General features: G+C 41.1%; 1 protein-coding gene across 3 annotated transcripts; it reads right to left on the bottom strand.

Moving 5' to 3' along the window:
* Positions 1 to 904: 904 nt before the first annotated feature.
* Positions 905 to 5,891, bottom strand: ARMCX1 (armadillo repeat containing X-linked 1). Of its 3 annotated transcripts, none has more exons than XM_025431692.3 (4): positions 5,648 to 5,891; positions 4,708 to 4,863; positions 3,818 to 3,931; positions 905 to 3,573 (listed from the first exon to the last, which is right to left on the bottom strand). In XM_025431692.3, exon 4 carries the CDS (start codon positions 3,436 to 3,438, stop codon positions 2,059 to 2,061), a length of 1,380 nt encoding a protein of 459 aa, XP_025287477.1. In that variant the 5' UTR covers positions 3,439 to 3,573; positions 3,818 to 3,931; positions 4,708 to 4,863; positions 5,648 to 5,891; the 3' UTR covers positions 905 to 2,058. The 3 variants fall into 3 exon arrangements, with proteins under 3 accessions (XP_025287477.1, XP_035567574.1, XP_025287479.1); XM_035711681.2 differs by lacking the exon at positions 5,648 to 5,891 and adding an exon at positions 5,264 to 5,598; XM_025431694.3 differs by lacking the exon at positions 4,708 to 4,863.
* Between the last annotated feature and the right edge of the window lie 13,285 nt (positions 5,892 to 19,176).

The following is a 19,176-nucleotide window of genomic DNA, read 5'->3' as shown; positions in this document are numbered from 1 at the left end:
TCTGTGTCTTCTATCAAGGAGAGTTTTGTGTCAAATATCTAATAGAGGCATTATACAGACATTTGGTTCCATACAAAGTGATTTTAAAGCAACCAATTGTTCGTGTTTGGAAGGCTAGTGGTTCTACCTCTTACTAATGGAGTGGTCTTGGGAAACTTACCTAACTTCTCCAAGTCTCATTTCTTCTGTAATAAAAATATAGTATTTACTTGACAGGATTATTGAGGAGATCAAGTGGAGAGGGTAGAAAGTATATAAAATGCCAATCAGTGCTGACAAACAGTAGATACCACCCACTTTTTCTTCATTAATATACATATCTGGTACATAAATGCGTTGCTTATCAAATTGGAGTAATATTATTCTTTAAAAAAGAGAAAATTCAAGGGCTTCTAGTTTTGTCTGAAGTTATCACTATAACCAAGAGAAAAGCATATGAATTTATTTAACATAAGTTTTGTATAACATGAGCCCTCATAAGGTAATGAAGATTCAAACAAGTGGCAAAATCTAAGCGCTTATATAGCAGGTTGAAGGAAGACAGGCAATTGTGTAAAAGTAAAATACGAGGATACTAAAGGAAGATAAAATTTAGCAAGATCTGTTCGTACAGAGTTCTTTCAGCCTCAGCTCCTTATCTCTGGTGATAGAAATATATCTTTCCTCCGGGTATAGGGAAGATAATTTTCATATGGGATTTTTTTCTCCTGCCTTCAGGAAGAAAAGGGTAGGTCAGAGCGCCTTTCTTATACCTATTTTCCAAATGCTTTTAGTTCAAAACAATCTTTATGCCAAAGGAGCATATTTGGGGGCATCATGTTCTACCAACTTTCACTCTCATATAAAGTTTAAAACAAAAAAACTCATAAATTAAAAATCAATCAAACCATAAAACTAAAAAAAATTTAATTAACATGAATTTAATGAGATTGATTAAATGTTGCTTTGTTGTCTCTAAATCACAAGCTGAAATATGATTATGACAGTGACACAACAGCATAGATTACCTTGATTTAAACATTCCTTCAGTAGAGGGAGCTTGATTGACTCCTCCTCAACCTTTGGCCAGCTCCCTTAACTCAAACTACTGCAAAACCTCTATCAGTACAAAATAATGTACTTGCTATGGAGCAAATGCACCCTTTAAGTATTAAATATCCTTTTACATTTTTCTCACTGACTAGAAGCATAATTTCCCTGATCTAAGATGTCTTTGATTTTTAGATACATCATTATTTTACGTGCCACTACAAAAGGAAAACAATATTTCTAATTAAAGTATGGCACAATGCTAAGATGCCATCAACTGTCAGATGCATACTAACTTCAGCAATACCAAACTATGGGGGAAAGAAGTCTATGTTATGATCTGTGAATACAGTGATGCTATTTTGTGCCATAACAATTTAACTTAGCACAAAATTTGTCTCCCAAGTCACCAGATGTTTTCCAAACATCTCCATTTTTATCCTTTCAAGCCCAACTTACTTAACTGTCCCCCTTCGTAAAACTTCACCTGAGCACTGTTGCCTATAGAAGTTTCCGCATTTGCCGGGAAGGGTTTGGCCATGATTAGAGGCTCGTGGTTTTGTTAGTGTGCCTTTGTTTCCATACATCTTAACTCTCAAAATAGATCATAAACTCAAGGATGTGATACATTTTTTTTTTTTGCTGGTTAAAACACACTTTATTGATGAAACACAAGTTGAAGATTAACAAATGTAAACCAATACAAAAGTATAGTTTGTTTATGATTAATCTGCTGTCAGTTTAGGAAGAGAGTAAAAAATATCTCAATCTAGGTAGCAAGATGAAATCAGTAAATGCTTTCTTTATACAAGCTCTGGTATTCATTAATTCGTTAAAATGGTCCAGCCTAAAACCAGCCACCCCAAGTAACATCACTGTTGATGACCCTTGATAGTCATTATCCCAAAATAAGAGCTGAAAGGATCTCTTTGCCACGTAAGCACAGTGGAAAACAAAGAATTTACAAAATGCATTGTTCCCAGTGCACACTAAAAAATGCTTTCGATATTGTTTGGGACATACCCCTAATTAGAGTTTGGTCAATACTTTTAGGACTTTAACTTTCACCACCAGATCATTGTGATTTGCTAATGCCTTGATTTTCTTAACACACACTCCAGATTCTTTGAATAAGAAAAAAAGTGAACTTCTGCTGAATTCTTTCTTAGATGATGCGAGCCCTTCGTTTTTTATGTTGTCATTTATATTCTCAAATAGTGTAAGGATGTTAAGAAGAATCTCTCTGTCCCATTCTTTATTAAAGAGGGAAATCAATTCTGATGGGACTTTACAACTGACCAGCTCCCTGGTCATGGCTGGATTTTCAGTAAAGTTTATAATTAGTTTCATAATCTGAATCTTGGTGAAGTAATTTCCCAGAAATAACAAAGCGAAAAAGTCTGGAAAAGAATAGGAAAGCAAATGTTGGTAATGATTAGTCACAGTCATATTGGTCAACAGTCGTAGTCCAGCCATCTGCACAGCTGAGTCCAAGCGACAGATCATGGTATCATCACATACTTGACTGATGTAGGTCTTAATCTTTCCCTGATTTTCAGCATTCACACTCAAGTTATTAAGGGCATTGTAAGCTTTTTCCCTGATAATAGGATCTTTCGTTTTTATCAGTTTTGCAATAATTGGAAGACCACCCAATTCACGAATAGCATTTTGGTTAAAAGAATATGCGGCATTGTTACCCAGAGTGACCAAGGCTATTTCTTGAATAAAAGGATCATTTGATCTTTCCAGGATGTTAAGAACCTTTTGAAGGTCAGGAGCACCCAGAATATCGTCAATCTTATAGGGAAAGTTGAACTTGCCCCTGCGAACAGGCCATGCCGTGGCTGGAGTCCTGGTGCTCTTACCTCGAGTTCTTCCCTTGGTTTTTCCACTTGCCCTACTTCCAACCCTCGAACTCCTGGTGGGGTGGCAGCCTCCACCTCTGCCTCCTGGGCAGGGTAAACTGGGTGCAAGTGTCCTGTTCCCAGAGATAGTGCTCAACCTGGCACCTCTCCCAGCTTTTGCACTTGCCTGTTCCTTCAGAGTGTTGAAAAGGGCTTTAGCCTTGGCCTCTAGACCACCTCCACTCTGGGCCCCCACCTGGGCTGCTGCCTTTATATCTGAACCACTCTGGAGTTCCATGCCCACCTCAGCCTTGACCTTTGCTTCACCCTGAAGTCTAGCTCCAGTTCCCATCCCAGCATTAGCCTTAGCTCCTTTCCCAGTCTTGACCCCAGACTCTACAATATCAATAGATTCCTCCTCCTCCTCGTCTTCTTCATCATCGCCATCCCAGATTTTCTCACTCTCGTCTCTTCCCCAGGTCAGTCTGTACACGCAGTAGCAGGCTCCAGCCCCAATCACCACACCAGCGGCCACGCAGCCAGCTTCCCGAGTACGGCCCATGCCGGGGTGAATGTCTGAGCCAAATTCTTAACAGGGTGGAGCAGGATTGCTCTGGCCCAGAGGACTGCTCCTATGTTGGGGACAGTCTTCAGCCACAGGTGGCAGGCCTTGTTGTAGCTGCTGATACAACAGAAGCTAGAAATGAAGGAAAGATTTAGGGCATCAGTCTCTTTTGTGCCTTTACATGCCCACAAACTGAACTACAGACCAACAAATGGATGAGGACGGGACAGGGACTCAGAGCTGGATCACTGATTCCTTTCTTCTCCTGGGAAGGTAATTTTGAAAATTTTCCCCACCTCCAGATTCTCCAACCTTTTGTTCAACCGTTCCCACCACTCCCGCACGTTAAATTTAAGGTCTCTGATCAGTTCCGTACCTCCCCTACCCCTTCAGATGTCCTGGGGTAGCAGCATCCTGACATACACCGGTGCAGGTCCAGGCAGTTTCTTCCTTCTCTCCCTTGCCTGGAAATCCACTGCGTCCTGCAAAGCTGCATACAAAGGGGTGGGGAAGAGGATGCTGAATGCTCAAGGGACAGAAGGACCTCATCCTGGATGGGCCACACTGCCCTCTCCCGAATCTCTAGCCCCTGTCCTAAGCAGCCCAACCATCCACTCCTCCTCACAGAGGTGTGTCTTTGAAATGCATTATCTCCCTTCCCCATCTCCTTTATGTCTTTCAATCTTCCACCCGACCCCACCCTATTGGAGTCGGTCACTTCGTTCAAAAGTGACACCACAGCCCCTTCCCTGTAACAAAATGGATGGTGGCGGAGAGAGTGGAAGACAGACGAAAAATGCACAAAGGTCTCGCACTCGCTCTTGCCTCCGCCACCCACACCATCTCAGAGTTACCAGGACACTCCTCCCTCCATCCAGTATACCAACCTCCACTGATCTGGGGCAATTTCCCTCCTCCTTAATCTCAGTTTCCCCCTCCTCCAATAAAACCTAAGGACTGACAACTCTGGGACTGACTGACGGACAGAGTGACACCCCACCCCGACACTGTACTCTAAAGAATAATCTGGAGCAAGATTATCCCCACCCCCACCCACTTCGGGATTCTCGAGACACCCCATCCCCCAGCCACATCCTTCTCTGTCCTGTACCTGCAGAGCACTTGGTTTTGAAAGCCCTGAAATGGTACGAAGTTGATGGGGGAGGGGGGTGGAGGAGGTCCAGGGTCCCGCTCGGGTTTGCAGTCTTTGCAATTCTCCACCCCCAAGCATCCCCAAATAGTGCCACCACCCTCACTCTGACCTACTTTTTCTGAGCAATTTTCCCCTTCTTCCTGCTTCTAGGGTTGAACTGGCCCTGAAGTGCAAGATCCACAGACGCACAAGCGACAGGACAGAGTCGGCTAGGCGGACAGAAGAGCACTTCAGAGAGTCCCAACACCAGCTTTTCCAAATTCAGGATCCTGGTTGACAAATGGATTTCATCTTTGGGCCCCTCAACCCTACCCCTACTTCGCAGGGCTCGAGGATATCAGCCCTTCTCTGCCCGCCGCCCCTTAACCCACTCCCGGAGCCCCCACCCTCAGCAGTCGGCCATTTTCCCAGCAAAAACCACACCCCTTTACCCCTTTGGAACAAATGGAAAAGGAGGCGGGCCGAGGGACTAGGGAGAACCTGGGGAGCCAAAGAAACCCCCCCTCTCAATGCATTCCCACCCCCAACGACAGCCATTTTCCCTGTGGGCCCCGTCACATCCTTTTTCCTACATAAAATAACGGGAAGATAGCCAGAGTCAGAAAAGGGCAAGTGAAGGCAAGGACCTCAACCATCCCCACCCCTCCGGGGACTGCGGGGCCATCCCACCTTTACGTAGACCAGCAGGGATTCAGAACAGATTCTTTACTCGTTTGCTCTGAGTGGTACAGCGCCCTACTACTGCAAGACACGGGGAATGACAGACGCACAGCCCCAAGACTCTGGCTTGGTAGATGCCCCAGCACACAGAGCAAGAATCTTAATAACTGCCCTTCCCGATTCAAGGCACAGGATGCCAAAGTTTCCGACTTCCTCCCTCTGGTCTGGGGTCTCCCCTGGAAACCAGACCCCGACGCCCACCTTTTTTTGTTCTTGGAAGGGTCTGGGATAGTGCAAGATTATAGAGAAAGCAGGCCTTGTCCCTCTTTGGTCTCCACCCTCCGCTACCCGCACCGCAGGGGTCCCCAAGGCAGTGCCCATCCACACACAGACCTGCTGGGATCCGGGCAGTAACCTCCTCCTCCTCCTTCCCTGGCCACCGCCCGCCTGCCCTCGGGGCAAAAAGGAGCTAGTAACCGGACCAAACCAGGATCAGGATTAGAAGGGCGTCTGCAAACGTCGGCTCCGGCTCACGTGAGGACCACGTCACCCAAGAGTTCAAGACCCCAATTACCACTCCCACCAGCAGTGCGGCAGGAGCAGGCCCACCCCTTTCCGTCCCGGCTACATCAGGTCCTGCCACTCATTTCCTTCTGCCAATCCCAAGGACCGAGGAGAGCTTCTGCTTGAGGCTGGAATTTGCTTTTCTCTGGTTAACAGGGAGAAACTGCATCTGTTCCCTTGTCCATTGGTCTTTCTTTCCTCTTTGAGGAATAGTTTTTTTTTTTTCTCTCCTTTCTCTACTCCCTGTCCAATTGCCTCTCCCCTTCTCTCACGTTCCCCCACCCCCAGCCCTGAAGGGCCAGCATTCTCCCTGTACTCCTTTATGAAACGGGAGGAAAGATCTCAGAAAAGCATATACGTAGTGGGAGTGTCTTACTTTCTTAAACTTTCCTGCTCATTTTTTTAAATCAGTATTGCGTTATTTTTATACTGAGAAAATAAAATGATCCTATTTTTAATTGAGTAAAGAATTTAAGTGGGAGGGAAAACATGAAAGGCCTCGTTAATTACATTACACGTACATATAATACAAGAAAAATGTTTCTACTGCTTACAACCAACTAGCAGCTTTCAAACATACTAACCCGTTTAAAAATTGAAAATATTTTTCATATGATCTATGAATTAGTCCACAAAGAGATCTAATCTTTAGTCGTTTAATTTGGGCCATTTAATGTAAATGATCTACTCCTTTTCCTACTTTTGAATCAACTTAGAATTTGATAAAACAAAAGCAACACAGTCCTGTCTTGTTTGATTAAAGAAAGACATGTATTTAACGTCCCAAAGTCTTGGCTGAATGCTGCAGGAAACCCTTGTGATTTGATGGCTGAACACCTGCCCCTAGATTAGATTCCAGTCCACTAAGGCAGAGGCAGCTGAGGGTGTGAGGAATGTAGAAATGGTCTGCTTTCTTGGCTTTGTCAAAAGAGAGGGAGGAAGGTGCTGCCCTCCTGCCTTTCCTGTATTCCAAAGCCTCCTATTCCCTGCATTCAGCTTCTTGATTCTGTTGCTCACTCTAAAAGTACACATGGACAGGTGACCAAGAAGGTAAATGCCACCCTTACTCAGGGGACCAACTTGAGTAACTGTCTTTGGCTTCTTCCCTTTCCCCCTCCCCCCTCCCAAATTCCCTCACGGATGTAGAAGGGACTGCTGTTCCCACATATCCCTGCAGCTGTGGGTTTCCACGAAGAAGAAGTGATTGCTGGCTGGAGGAAGCACTCAGGTCTGCCTGTTCTGCCCTCGATCTTGGTGCCTTATTAACATTGCTCCTAACACCGTCTGCTGCTACCACCTGGCTTGAGAGGTGCAGCCAGCTGGGCCTCTTACCTCTGGCCTCCTTGCCACAGGGCACCCAGGGAGAACCTAACCTTACTGTAGGGTCACTGCCTGCAGCCCACACCCACTTTGCTGCCCCCTGGCCAGATGTGTGCCCAGGCCCCAGGGGGTCTCCCCCCTGACCATACTGATTAACCTACAGTAGGCTTTCTCAACGAGCCGCCTCTGTGCTGTACCTGAAATTGTATTAAAGCTATGCACATACCTATGTTCATTTTAGTGCAGAGAGGGGTCATAGCTTTCATCAGATTCTCACAGGCATCTATGACTTAAAAAAAATTATTAAGAACTACTTGCCAGGAAAAAAGTTCTATCCCCTGAATAAAAATAAAAATCTCTCTCTCTCTCTCTCTCTCTCTCTCTCTCTCTCTGTCTCCCTCCCTCTCTGCTTCTGTCTTTCTCATTATACACATTTCTTTTTTTAATGTGCAAACAATGCATAAATGTATAAGGTAGAATGTGAAAGTGCCCTGCAATTCGTGTTCCACCACCAACCACTTTTAACAGTTTCCACCTTTCTTCATACGAATACAAAAATACAAAAAGTATATGTATGTATGTATGTGTCAAGTTCCAAGTTAAATACACAAAATGAAATGGCTGACATTTAGTGACATAACGTGCAATGAATCTGCACTTTAATTTGAGAACCAACATCTTTAAAAATTGAGTCTACCTATGTTGATTTTTATGATCTCCAACAAATGTTGTTCCTTCAGGTAGGTTATACCCATTACTTGTAAAGTTTATTCTTAGGTATTTTGTTGTTTTGCTGTTTGGGGGGATGACATTCCTTTTATGCTTCTATTTTCTACCAGATTATTGCCTAAAGAGAAATAATTATGATATATTTATTTTTAGTGACCTTTCTTAATATTTCTGATAGTTTTTCAGTTGATATATTTGGTTTTTCTAGGTATGCATATATAATCATCTGCAAATGATGATTTTTAAAAATTTCCTCTTTTCCAATATTTATATCTCTTATTCTTTCCTTTTCTGCATGTATTGCATTGACCAGAACCTCCAGAACTATATTGAATAATGATGATTGAGGGCCTCCCAAACTTGTCCTGAAGTAAATGGCATTGCCCCTAATATTTCACCATTTAGTGTGAGTTTACCGTTTGTTTCTGATGTGTTCTCCTGATTTTGTGTGTGTGTGGGGGGGGGGGTGATGTAAAAATCTGTACTTTCAGGGTGCCTGGGTGGGTCAGTTAAGCATCTGACTTCAGCTCAGCTCAGATCTGACTTGATCTCAGGGTCCTGGGATTGAGCTGCCCGCCCCCAGCCTCCCCCATTGGGATCCCTGCTCAGTGAGGAGTCTGCTTGTCCCTCTGCCCCTCCCCCTACTCATGCTCTCTCCATTCCCCTCTCAAATGAATAAATCCTTAAAAATAAATAAATAAAAGCTGCACTTTCATAACCCTTTATATAAGACTGAGAAAAATTCAGTTGTCCACATCATAATATTAGGAGGGAGAAAGAACCAAGGAGAATTGCCATAAACCCTGTGCTTATTGTGAATATGTTAGTAAGCAAAAACAGACACTGATTCTGCTCTCGTAGTGGAAACAAGCCTTAATGAAATAATCACACATACAAACCAAAAAAGTATTGTCAATGAAAGGAACATTATTAATATAGTAAAAGAAGTTGCAGAGTCTGGGGATCAAAGAAGACTTCCTTGCTATGGGGGAGGGGGGAGTTTGAGATGAGATGAAGGAAAGCAAGTATTAACTAGGAAAGGAGGAAAGTAGAAAATAAGAATGTTTAAATTCTCCACCTTTCTGATAACCACCATGATAACCCACACACCTGAATCCTAGGATAAATCCTGTGAAAATCACTGTTAACTTTTTATATATATCAACAACAACTATATATGTGTGTGTGTGTGTATACACATACATATATGTAGGTACATTGTATGTGAGTGTATATACACATATAACTTTTAAAGATAATTTTGGGTCATAGAATGCAAACTATTTGTTCACCTAATATATTGTGTACATTATTTTATCAGATAGAATAATATCCTTTAGTGTGGATTTACCAAAATTTTTTTTTAATTAATTTATTTATGATAGTCACAGAGAGAGAGAGAGAGGCAGAGACACAGGCAGAGGGAGAAGCAGGCTCCATGCACCGGGAGCCCGATGTGGGATTCGATCTGGGGTCTCCAGGATCGCGCCCTGGGCCAAAGGCAGGCGCCAAACCGCTGTGCCACCCAGGGATCCCGATTTACCAAAATTTTACCAATGTATTACTGATTGATATTTAGCCTCTTCCCACACTTGATCTATTATAAAAATGATAAGCTGGAGACCTTTGTACACATATATTTTGACAATTGTAATTTTTTTTAATTTTTATTTATTTATGATAGTCACAGAGAGAGAGAGAGAGAGGCAGAGACACAGGCAGAGGGAGAAGCAGGCTCCATGCACCAGGAACCCAATGTGGGATTCGATCCCGGGTCTCCGGGATCGCGCCCTGGGCCAAAGGCAGGCGCCAAACCGCTGTGCCACCCAGGGATCCCTTTGACAATTGTGACATTACTTCTTTACAATAATTTCCTAGAAGTGAAATCACCGGGTCAAATTAAATGTTCATCTTAAATTATATCCATGCTGCCAACTTTCACCTCGTAAATTGTGACATATATATTCCATGTTCTACTCCAAAAATTTTCAGTTTCTTTAATTATGAGATTAAGCATCTTCTCATAGGTTTGTTAACCATTTGTATCCCTTTATGAATTGGCTTTCCCCATTTTCCCATTACACTTTTCATCTTTTTCTTTTTTTAAAAAAGATTTTATTTATTTATTTGAAAGAGATAGAGAGAGCACAAACGAGGGGAGTACAGAGGGAGAAAGAGAAGTAGACTCCTTGCTGAGCAGGCTTCATCCCAGAATCCTTGGATCATGACCTGAGCTGAAGGCAGATGCTAAACCATCTGAGCTACTCAGGTGCCCCTCATCTTTTTCTTATTAATACATAAGAACTTTCTGTAAACTATTGAAATGAGCTCTTTGACTATTATAAGTGTTATATAAATATATTCCCAGTTTATAATTTTCTTTGGACTTCTGCAATAGGGAATTTTTAAATCTTTATGATACGAAATTTATCGATTACTTCTTTACATTTTTGGGGTTGCGTGTCCTACTTAGGAAGGCCTGTATTTTCTAATTTTTATATACTTTTTTTAGTTTTTAAATTTTTGACTCATATGGAATTTTTTGTTGGCATTGCTTTTGTTACCATAAGGCACCAGCTATTTTACTCGCCATTACTTTTGGACCATTTGTATAAACGTCAACATGGTGAATAAAGCAAGTAATATCCTAATGCTATTGTGAATGCATTTTCTCCAGCTTTATCAAACACATGAAATTATTTTTTCCAAATAGCAAATTGTCTAGTGCCAATTATCAAATCATCTTTCTCTAGCTCACTGATTTAAAATGTCACCTTTATGGGGCACCTAGATGGCTCAGTGGTTGAGCATCTGCCTTTGGTTCAGGTCATGATCTCAGGGTCCTGGAATCGGGTCCTGCATCAGACTCCCTGCAGGGAGACTGCTTCTCCCTCTGCCTATGTCTCTGCTTCTCTCTGTGTCTCCATGAATAATTACAATCTTTAAAAAAATAAAAATAAAATGTCACCTTTATAAAAAGAAAAGAGAGAGATGCAAAACAAAACAGACTTTCTTAACTATAGAGAACAAACTGAAGGTTGATGGAAGGAGGTGGCAAGGGGGATGGGCTAAATGGGTGATGGGTATAAAGGAAGTATTTACTGTGATAAGCACTGGGTGTTATATGTAAGTGATAAATCACTAAATTCTACTCCCGAAACTCATACTACACTGTATGTTAACTAGCTATAATTTTTTAAGGTTTTGTATTTATTCATGAGAGACACAGAGAGAGAGAGGCAGAGACACAGGCAGAGGGAGAAGCAGGCTCCATGCAGGGAGCCCAACTGGGGACTGGATCCTGGGACTCCAGGACCACACCCTGAGCCCAAAGAGGCGCTAAACCACTGAACCACCTGGGCTGCTCAACTAGATAGAATTTAAATAAAAACTTGAAACAAAAATAAATAATAAAATGTCACCTTTATCAGAAGCTAAATATAGGGGCACCTAGGTGGCTCAGTGGTTGAGCGTCTGCCTTTGGTTCAGGTTGTAATCCCGGGTTCCTGGGATGGAGTCCCGCATTGGGCTCCCCTCAGGGAGTCTGCTTCTCTCTCTGCCTATGCCTCTGCCTCTCTGTGTCTTTCATAAATAAACAAAATCTTTAAAAATAAATAAATAAGCCAAGTATCCACATATATTTGGATCTATCTTGATTCTCTATTATGTTCCTTGAATCCATTTTTTCTTCTTACATACCAAACTGCTTTAATTCTAGTATCTTTATAATATGCTTTAATATCTGGGAGGATAAAGCCTCCCTAAATCACTTTTTTTTCATAATTTACCTGCTTATTCACATGCATTTATTTAGACATAAAATATATTATTTTGTTACATTCCCTTAAAATCCTGCCTCCTAGAGCATTGCCTGGCACACCACATGTTATCAATAAATACTTGTTGAATTAATGAATATGTCTTGCAGATTTTTTGTTAAGTGTATTCTTAAGTGGCTTACTTTTTTCCATGGCTATTGTAAGTTGAATCTTTTCTTTATGTTACATTTTCCGTTTATGGTTTTTATATACAAAAGTGGTTGGCTTTTCAAACTGTGGAAGGAGCCACAATGTCCTCCAACAGATGAATGGGGAAAAAAAAAAGTGGTTGGCTTTTGCAGTTGATTTTATAGCCAGCCTCTTTATGGAATTCCTAAAGTTTCTTTTTTTTTTCTTTTTCAAATATTTCATTTATTTATTCACAAAAGACACACAGAGAGAGGCAGAAACATAGGCAGAGGGAGGAGAAGCGGGTTCCATGCAGGAAGCCCGATGTGGCACCCAATCCCGGGATTCTGGGATCACACCCTGAGCCAAAGGCGGATGCTCAACCAATGAGCCACCCAGGCATCTTGAATTCCTAGTTTCAAATAGTTTTTAGTTGATTCTCTTAGATTTGTTCCATTTGCAGTAATGATCTTGTCTCCTCCTTTCCAATATTAATATCACATTCCCTTCTCTGATAATTGCATTAAGTAGTAACTTCCAGAACAATGTTAAAAAAGTGTGGAAAAACTGGCATCCTTGTCTTTTTCTGGAGTTTTATGAAAATGCTTCTGGTGTTTGGCCCTCAAGCCTGAAGGACTTCTTGGTGAGAACTAGGGCCGTGGAAGAGGGACTTGCTGCAGGAGCTGAAGTCTTAGCCTGTTACTGCCAGTATACTTATCAGCAGTCACTACCAATAAAACACAGGCAAAATCAGTGAGGGAACAGGGAAGAAAAAAATTGTCTTCTCTCTTCCTCCAAAGTCCTGAAAGTGTATTCCATTCACCAAATTCAAAGAGACTTCACCTGGGAATGATGCCCAGGGAATACAATCCATGGGAGTCAGCCTCCCAGGGCACAGAACAGGACCCAGGGGCAAGAAATTGATCAGGAGGTGAGGTAAAATACAGGATAACCATCCCTTTAGCCACTCAGCATCCATTTTGCTCTTTACTCCAATAAAGAAACTCTCATCTCCTACAAGGAGAAAGGGACAAGAAGACCCAACAGCCTCTGTACTGTCACTGAGTAATGTTAATTCATATCTCCACCTGAAGCCTAATGTATAACAACCATCTCCAATATTTTTCACATATAAGAGAAAGGAAGGAAAAACTAATTATCAACAAAAATACACCTAGCTACCACAGCTCCCCTCAGTAGTTGGTCATGAGGCCAAAGCCAATAATACATTTCACATCTCCCTTGGCTTTTCACAGTTCTTTCCCTGATGTAGTGACCCTAACCTTCAATCTTATCTTTATTGGGTTTCTGACCAGGACTATTGGGCAAATGAATAATAAGAGGTGCCCTAATGACATACCTGGGATCCAAGCATACTTGTCCTGTTCTCATCATATAGCAGCAATTCTATTCCCCCTTGACAATGGGATTCAGTCACTCCAGCCAGTACAGTAACCTCTTTCTCTGCCTCTCAGTTCAATTGCATAAGGAGATAAAAATGGTCAGGTTGCAGGTTCAACTTTGAATTTAATGGAACCATGGCCTTATTCCATGTTGGAAACATTCATCCCTTGGAAAACAGAACCTCCAAACCTGATGAACTCAAGGTTGTGGAGACAAAAAAAAAATATATATATATATATATATATATATATATATATATTTGGGGTTAATTGGTGTGATAGTGAGAGAGGTCACTCCCTCCTCCACCCTTTCATTCCCAGACTTGTGTATCCTCACTATGAGGGACATACTACCATATATCAGTCACTGGTTTTAAAGCGGCCATTGTATTCTTGTAGTATAGCACTCTCAACCTGGAAAATCTGATCCTAGAAGTAAGCCTTCAGTAATTCATTTACTTTTCTATCAGGCAATCTGCTTCTGCATGATGAAGTAAGTAATACCGACTAGTGAATCTTTTGATATGATTCCATTGTTTTGTACTTCATCTACCATTAAATGAGTTCCTTGGTCAGAGACAATGTTGTATAGGATAGCCTGATAATGATTAAGCCATTCTGGAAGTCAATGGATGATGGCACTGAATCATTGTGAGCAAAGAAGGTAAATGTGTGTCTGGAATATAAATTTATTTTCTTAAGGAAAAATTTATTTTCTCACCATGATGAAAGATGTCCCATATAATAATACTACCACCACGGGGCTGACTGTACCCCCAGGAAATACTGTCTTCATCATCTTATTTTGTTGTCAGTTTGGGCACTTAGCAGTGTTAGTACAAGGTCAACCTTGGTGAGTGGAAGTCCATGGAGTAGCCTCCATAACATTGATGCTAATCTAATACAGCTAGCACAAAAAAATAGGGACCATTATCACTAAAATGCTATATTGAATTTGATCATATTTTTTCTACTTTTGCATTTATATTTATAATTTATATTGACCTCTGAATTCCTCCTTGTTTTGGTATAAGTCTTATGAAGCCTTATAGAATTAATTGGGTAGATTTTCACATCCACAAGGATGAGGAATGCTGCAGCTCTGCCTGAAGGGACTGAATTGATTTGGAAAAGGTAGTAGAAAATTCCTTGCATTTTGACAAGCACTGTCAAATAACAATGGAGATCTTGGTGGAGAGGCTAGTATCACTAATATGAGAAAAATGTCAGAACAGTCACAAGTTTCCTAGAGAGAACCAGGGAAAGAGACAACCAATAAAAGCCCTCTTGAGATCATATAAAATTGTGGAGATAAGGAAGACTGTGTGTATATGCCAGGCTGCATCCTCTTAGGAAAATTAAAGACATGGAACAGACTTGAAGGAATTCCCCAAGCCACACAGAGACCCACAAACACAGGGCAAAAGCCTCACTAGCACAAATTACTTAAACACAACCTTTGACCAAGCACTGACTAATCATAAGCTACTTTGACCCAGGAACAATTCCTAGAAAGCCAAGATTAAAAATAAAATCACAGTCATCCTTGGCAGTCTGAAAGAATGTGTGAATGCCCAAGGCTATATACCTTTTAGGAAGCAATCAGAAAAGAAACCTCTCTGGCTGAATGGAAGAGAGGCAAAATATGTAAACTCACTGAAATGTGAGAGCAGCTACACACATATATAATGATAAAGGGTAAAAATCTAATTGGCTGAGGGAACTTAAGCACAGCCTTTGACCAATAGGTGACTTAAACTAACCCACAAGTGAAACCTAAGTAGCCAAACTAAAAGATAAAAACAAGGGAGAAAGATCTGTGCTGGGACATCAGAGATGCACACTATGTGTATGTGTGTGTGGAGGGGGTGGAAATAAACTTCACAGAATTAGTCCCACCAAGTCAACAAACAAATAAACAAATGACCAATAAAACAATAATAGTGATCACTGAGAGGAGTATCAGTATCCAGGGTTGCTATACTACCTAAATACCCAGCTTTCAACAAAAGATTAAAATACATACAACTGTATATTAAACATAAAAGACAGTATAAATATACTTTGTTGTAACTCTATGTTTTCTATTTGATTTAAAAGACAACTTCATAAAGCAATATGAATAAATCTATGTTGATGTACATACAGTGTATGAAGATATGATTTGTATAATAATTACAATGCAAAGGAGTGGGTAGGGAATGGAACTATTAAGAGCAAATTTTTGAAATTAAGTTGGTATTGATCTGAACTCGATTTTTATAAGTTAAGTTGTTCACTGTAATTCCCAGGACAATTACTAAGAGAACATATTTTAAAATATAGTAAAAGAAATGACAAGGAAATGAAAATAGTACACTAGAAAATATCTATTTGGCATAAAAGAAGGGAACAGTAGAGGAACAGGAGAAGAAAAAAGACATAAGTCATATAGAAAACAAATAACAAAGCAAAATATGTCACTCAGAGAAAGACAATTATCATATGATCTCACTCATATGTGGAATTTAAGAAACAAAACAGAGGATCATAGAGGAAGGGAAGGAAAAATAAAACAAGGCTAAATCATAGAGGGAGACAAACCATAAGAGACTCTTAATAATAGGAAACAAACTGGGGGTCGCTAGAGGGGAGGGAGTTGGGCGAATAGGGTAACTGGGTGATGGACATTAAGGAGGGCATGTGACGCAATGAGCACTGGGTATTATATAAGACTAATGAATCACTGACCTCTACTTCTGAAACTAATAATACACTATATGTTAATTAATTGAATTTAAATTAAACAAATAAATAAAATGAAAAAATAAAACATTAATGTGAAAAAAGAAAAGAAATAGCAAAACAGCAAATATAAATTATACCTTATCAGTGATTGCATTAAATATAAATGTATTAAACAACTCCTATTTATTTATTTAGATTTTATTTTTAATCAGTGTCTACACCCAATGTGGGACTCAAACTTAACACCCCCAAGATCAAGAGTCACGCTCCACTGACTGAGCCAGCCAGGCAGCTCTTAAACACTCCAATTTAAAAGCAGAGATTGCAAGGACGCCTGGGTGGCTCAGTGGTTGAGTTTCTGCCTTCAGCTCAGGGCGTGATCCCAGAATCGGATGAGTCCCGCATTGGGCTCACCTCTGGAAGCCTGCTTCTCCCTCTGTGTATCTCTCTCTCTCTCTCTCTCTCTCTCTCTCTCTCTCTGTGTGTGTGTGTGTGTGTGTCTCATGAATAAATAAATAAAATTTAATTATTTTATTTATAAAATAAATCCCATCTTTTGAACAGTTCTCTCTCTCTGTTTCTCACACACATATTAAATAACACATGGGTGCCTATGTCACACGGGATCTGGTGCTCATTGTTGGCACAGTGCAACTTATAACCCTAAGGGAGTGGGGCCTGCTTCTCTCTCTGCCTGTGTCTCTGCCTCTCTCTCTCTGTGTCTCTCATGAATAAATAAATAAAATCTTTACAAAAAAATATGATCCAACTATATGGTGCCTACAGAAGACATTCAGAATCAAAAACAGAAATAGGTTGACAATCAAAGGATAAAAAAAGAAAAAAGGTATACCATGTGACACTTACCAAAAGGGACCTGGAATGCTTGTATTAATACCAGAGCTTTCTCAGCATTCTGTCCTCAGTTTTTCTATCTGGATCCCTTGCTGGGGCTACCTGAGTCACTTTTTGGCTTCAGTTATCATCAAAATACATATCTTTACTCAGACCTTTATTCTGAGCTCTAGATCCATACTTTTCGGGTTTTTAGATCCATACTTTTCAAATAAACACTGAACATCTCCACTTGAAAGTCCCATAGGCACCTCAAATTCAAATAGTTTAAACCAGATTCATTCCCTTTCCCTCTCAAATCTGCTCCTTCATGTTTGAGAAATAAAAGGGAAGAGAAATGTTAATACTCTTGCTGCTTCATCCTCGACTCCAGATTGTACTCTCTCCCCTATACTACACTGCCTTCAGGGTCAATCAGTTTATGAGTTTCCCAGAAATGGGTCTTTTTTTTTTTTTGAGAAGAAGAACTGCATTTTCATTTTCAAAAAGTAATAAATAACACATGCGTGCCTATGTCAGCACACTCATTGTTGGCACAGTGCAACTTATAACCCTAAACATCTGCACTTTGACTAGTACTGTTTAGACTCCAGGAAAGTGCTTCTCCACATCTGTTTCCCTCTATCTTCTAAATAAAAGGCAACTGTGTCCAATGCCATGAGGATTTCTGGATTGTTCCACTGCTGACCTAAAAGAAAAACATTATTTCAGAAGGCAGGGAAGATTCAAGCAGTGGAAGCACTTATGGGAAAGGAAAAACAAGCCAACTTGTCAAAGCCTTCTCAGACACATGAATGCAATAGGTTTCTGTTTAACAAGTTATCATTTTCCAAGTGTCCATTTTCTTGCCTGTCTTTATTTTCCAGTCTGTGGTTCCAAAGATAATAAAAATCTCATGCAGTATCTGCAACAGGTGCATATAGAGGCTAAAGAACATTTCACAATATTAAACAACTCATATTACTCTTGATTTTAGGATGGATAGATTTGAGAGATAGATAGATAGATGATAGATAGATAGACAGATAGATAGATAGATAGATAGATAGATAGATAGATAGATGATAGAACGAACATGTATAAAGCATTGTCACAGATTGGATGTTCTAGGGAGCAGATTCTGAGACAAAGAGTAGAGTATAGAAGGTTTACTGGGAAGTGCTCCTGTCATCAACATTTACGGAAGGAAAGGGAAGAAAGCAGCAAGAATGAAAAAAGGGAGAAATCAAATTTTAGGGCACTATCAATGGAATGCCTCAGCATACTTTATAGTGAATTGTGAAGACAGTCTGAAACTCCAAAACTATCTCAGGTAGGGGCAAGAGAGCTAGGCTTTTATATACATCATCAATAGTCATTGGATGTGGGCCTCCTTGAGAATGGGATATGATCTGAAACAAGATAACTCTCAGCTGACGCATTCCTGGAAGAGGGCTGGCACCCAAGGACTCTCTGATGGCAGCATTCCTAACAACCAAAGTAAAAAGGCTTCTATTGCTAAAGGAAGCTCTGGGCAAGGCATTGCAGTGTCCATGACAGCCCACCCCTTGTGCCTCCCAGATCTACTTCACATAAATTCTGGGATCAGCTCTTCCAGGAGTCTGGTGGGCCTCTCTTGCTAAGAGAAACTTAGGACAAACTACAGCTCTCAATACTGCAGCTGGTCTCAAAGCTGCAAATAATCTTATTCTCCTTCCACTAACAATTATAGATCTCCATCAGTCTTAAGGTCTTCATGGTTTGCCTGGTGGTATGACCCAGACCCTCATTCCTGGTCATCATGGTTTTCTCAGAATGGAGTTGCTATGCTTGTGGATACCCACATACCACGCCTGCCAATCTACGAACAATGCTTGGGTTTTTCCTCCTTAGCTTGTCAAAAGAGATCTCCCAAGGAGCCACAGGTGTAAGGTGAATGAATGATGCTAGTGCATCAGTGGAGGATCCACTATCCAGAGGATAGGATAGCAGATAGGATCTGCTATCATGGAGGATCTGCTCTAGCTGATTGTGCAGGTGCTTGTATCCTCCTGTCCTGCTTGTGCTTGATCCTGTGTACAAAACTTCCATCTGGTTGCTGGGCCTGCCCACTCTTATACCTTGGTTGATCTGACAGAATTCTGTTCATGTTGGGCAGTTCCAGCCGCACAGTCACTTGATGTCTTATGGCTAGGCATTCCATCTCTATCAGGATGCAATAGCATGTGAGAAGCTGTTTTTCAAAGATATATAATTCGGGGCACCTGGGTGGCTCAGTGGTTGAGCATCTGCCTTTGGCTCAGGGCATGATCCCGGGGTCCTAGGATCGAGTCCCGCATTGGGCTCCCCACAGGGAGCCTGCTTCTCCCTCTGCCTATGTCTCTGCCTCTGTGTGTGT

Source organism: Canis lupus, chromosome X (assembly GCF_003254725.2).
Source record: "Canis lupus dingo isolate Sandy chromosome X, ASM325472v2, whole genome shotgun sequence".
Classification (NCBI taxonomy): domain Eukaryota; kingdom Metazoa; phylum Chordata; class Mammalia; order Carnivora; family Canidae; genus Canis; species Canis lupus.
The sequence above is the reverse complement of the archived record's forward strand: the minus strand, read 5'-3'. Positions and strand labels throughout refer to the sequence as shown.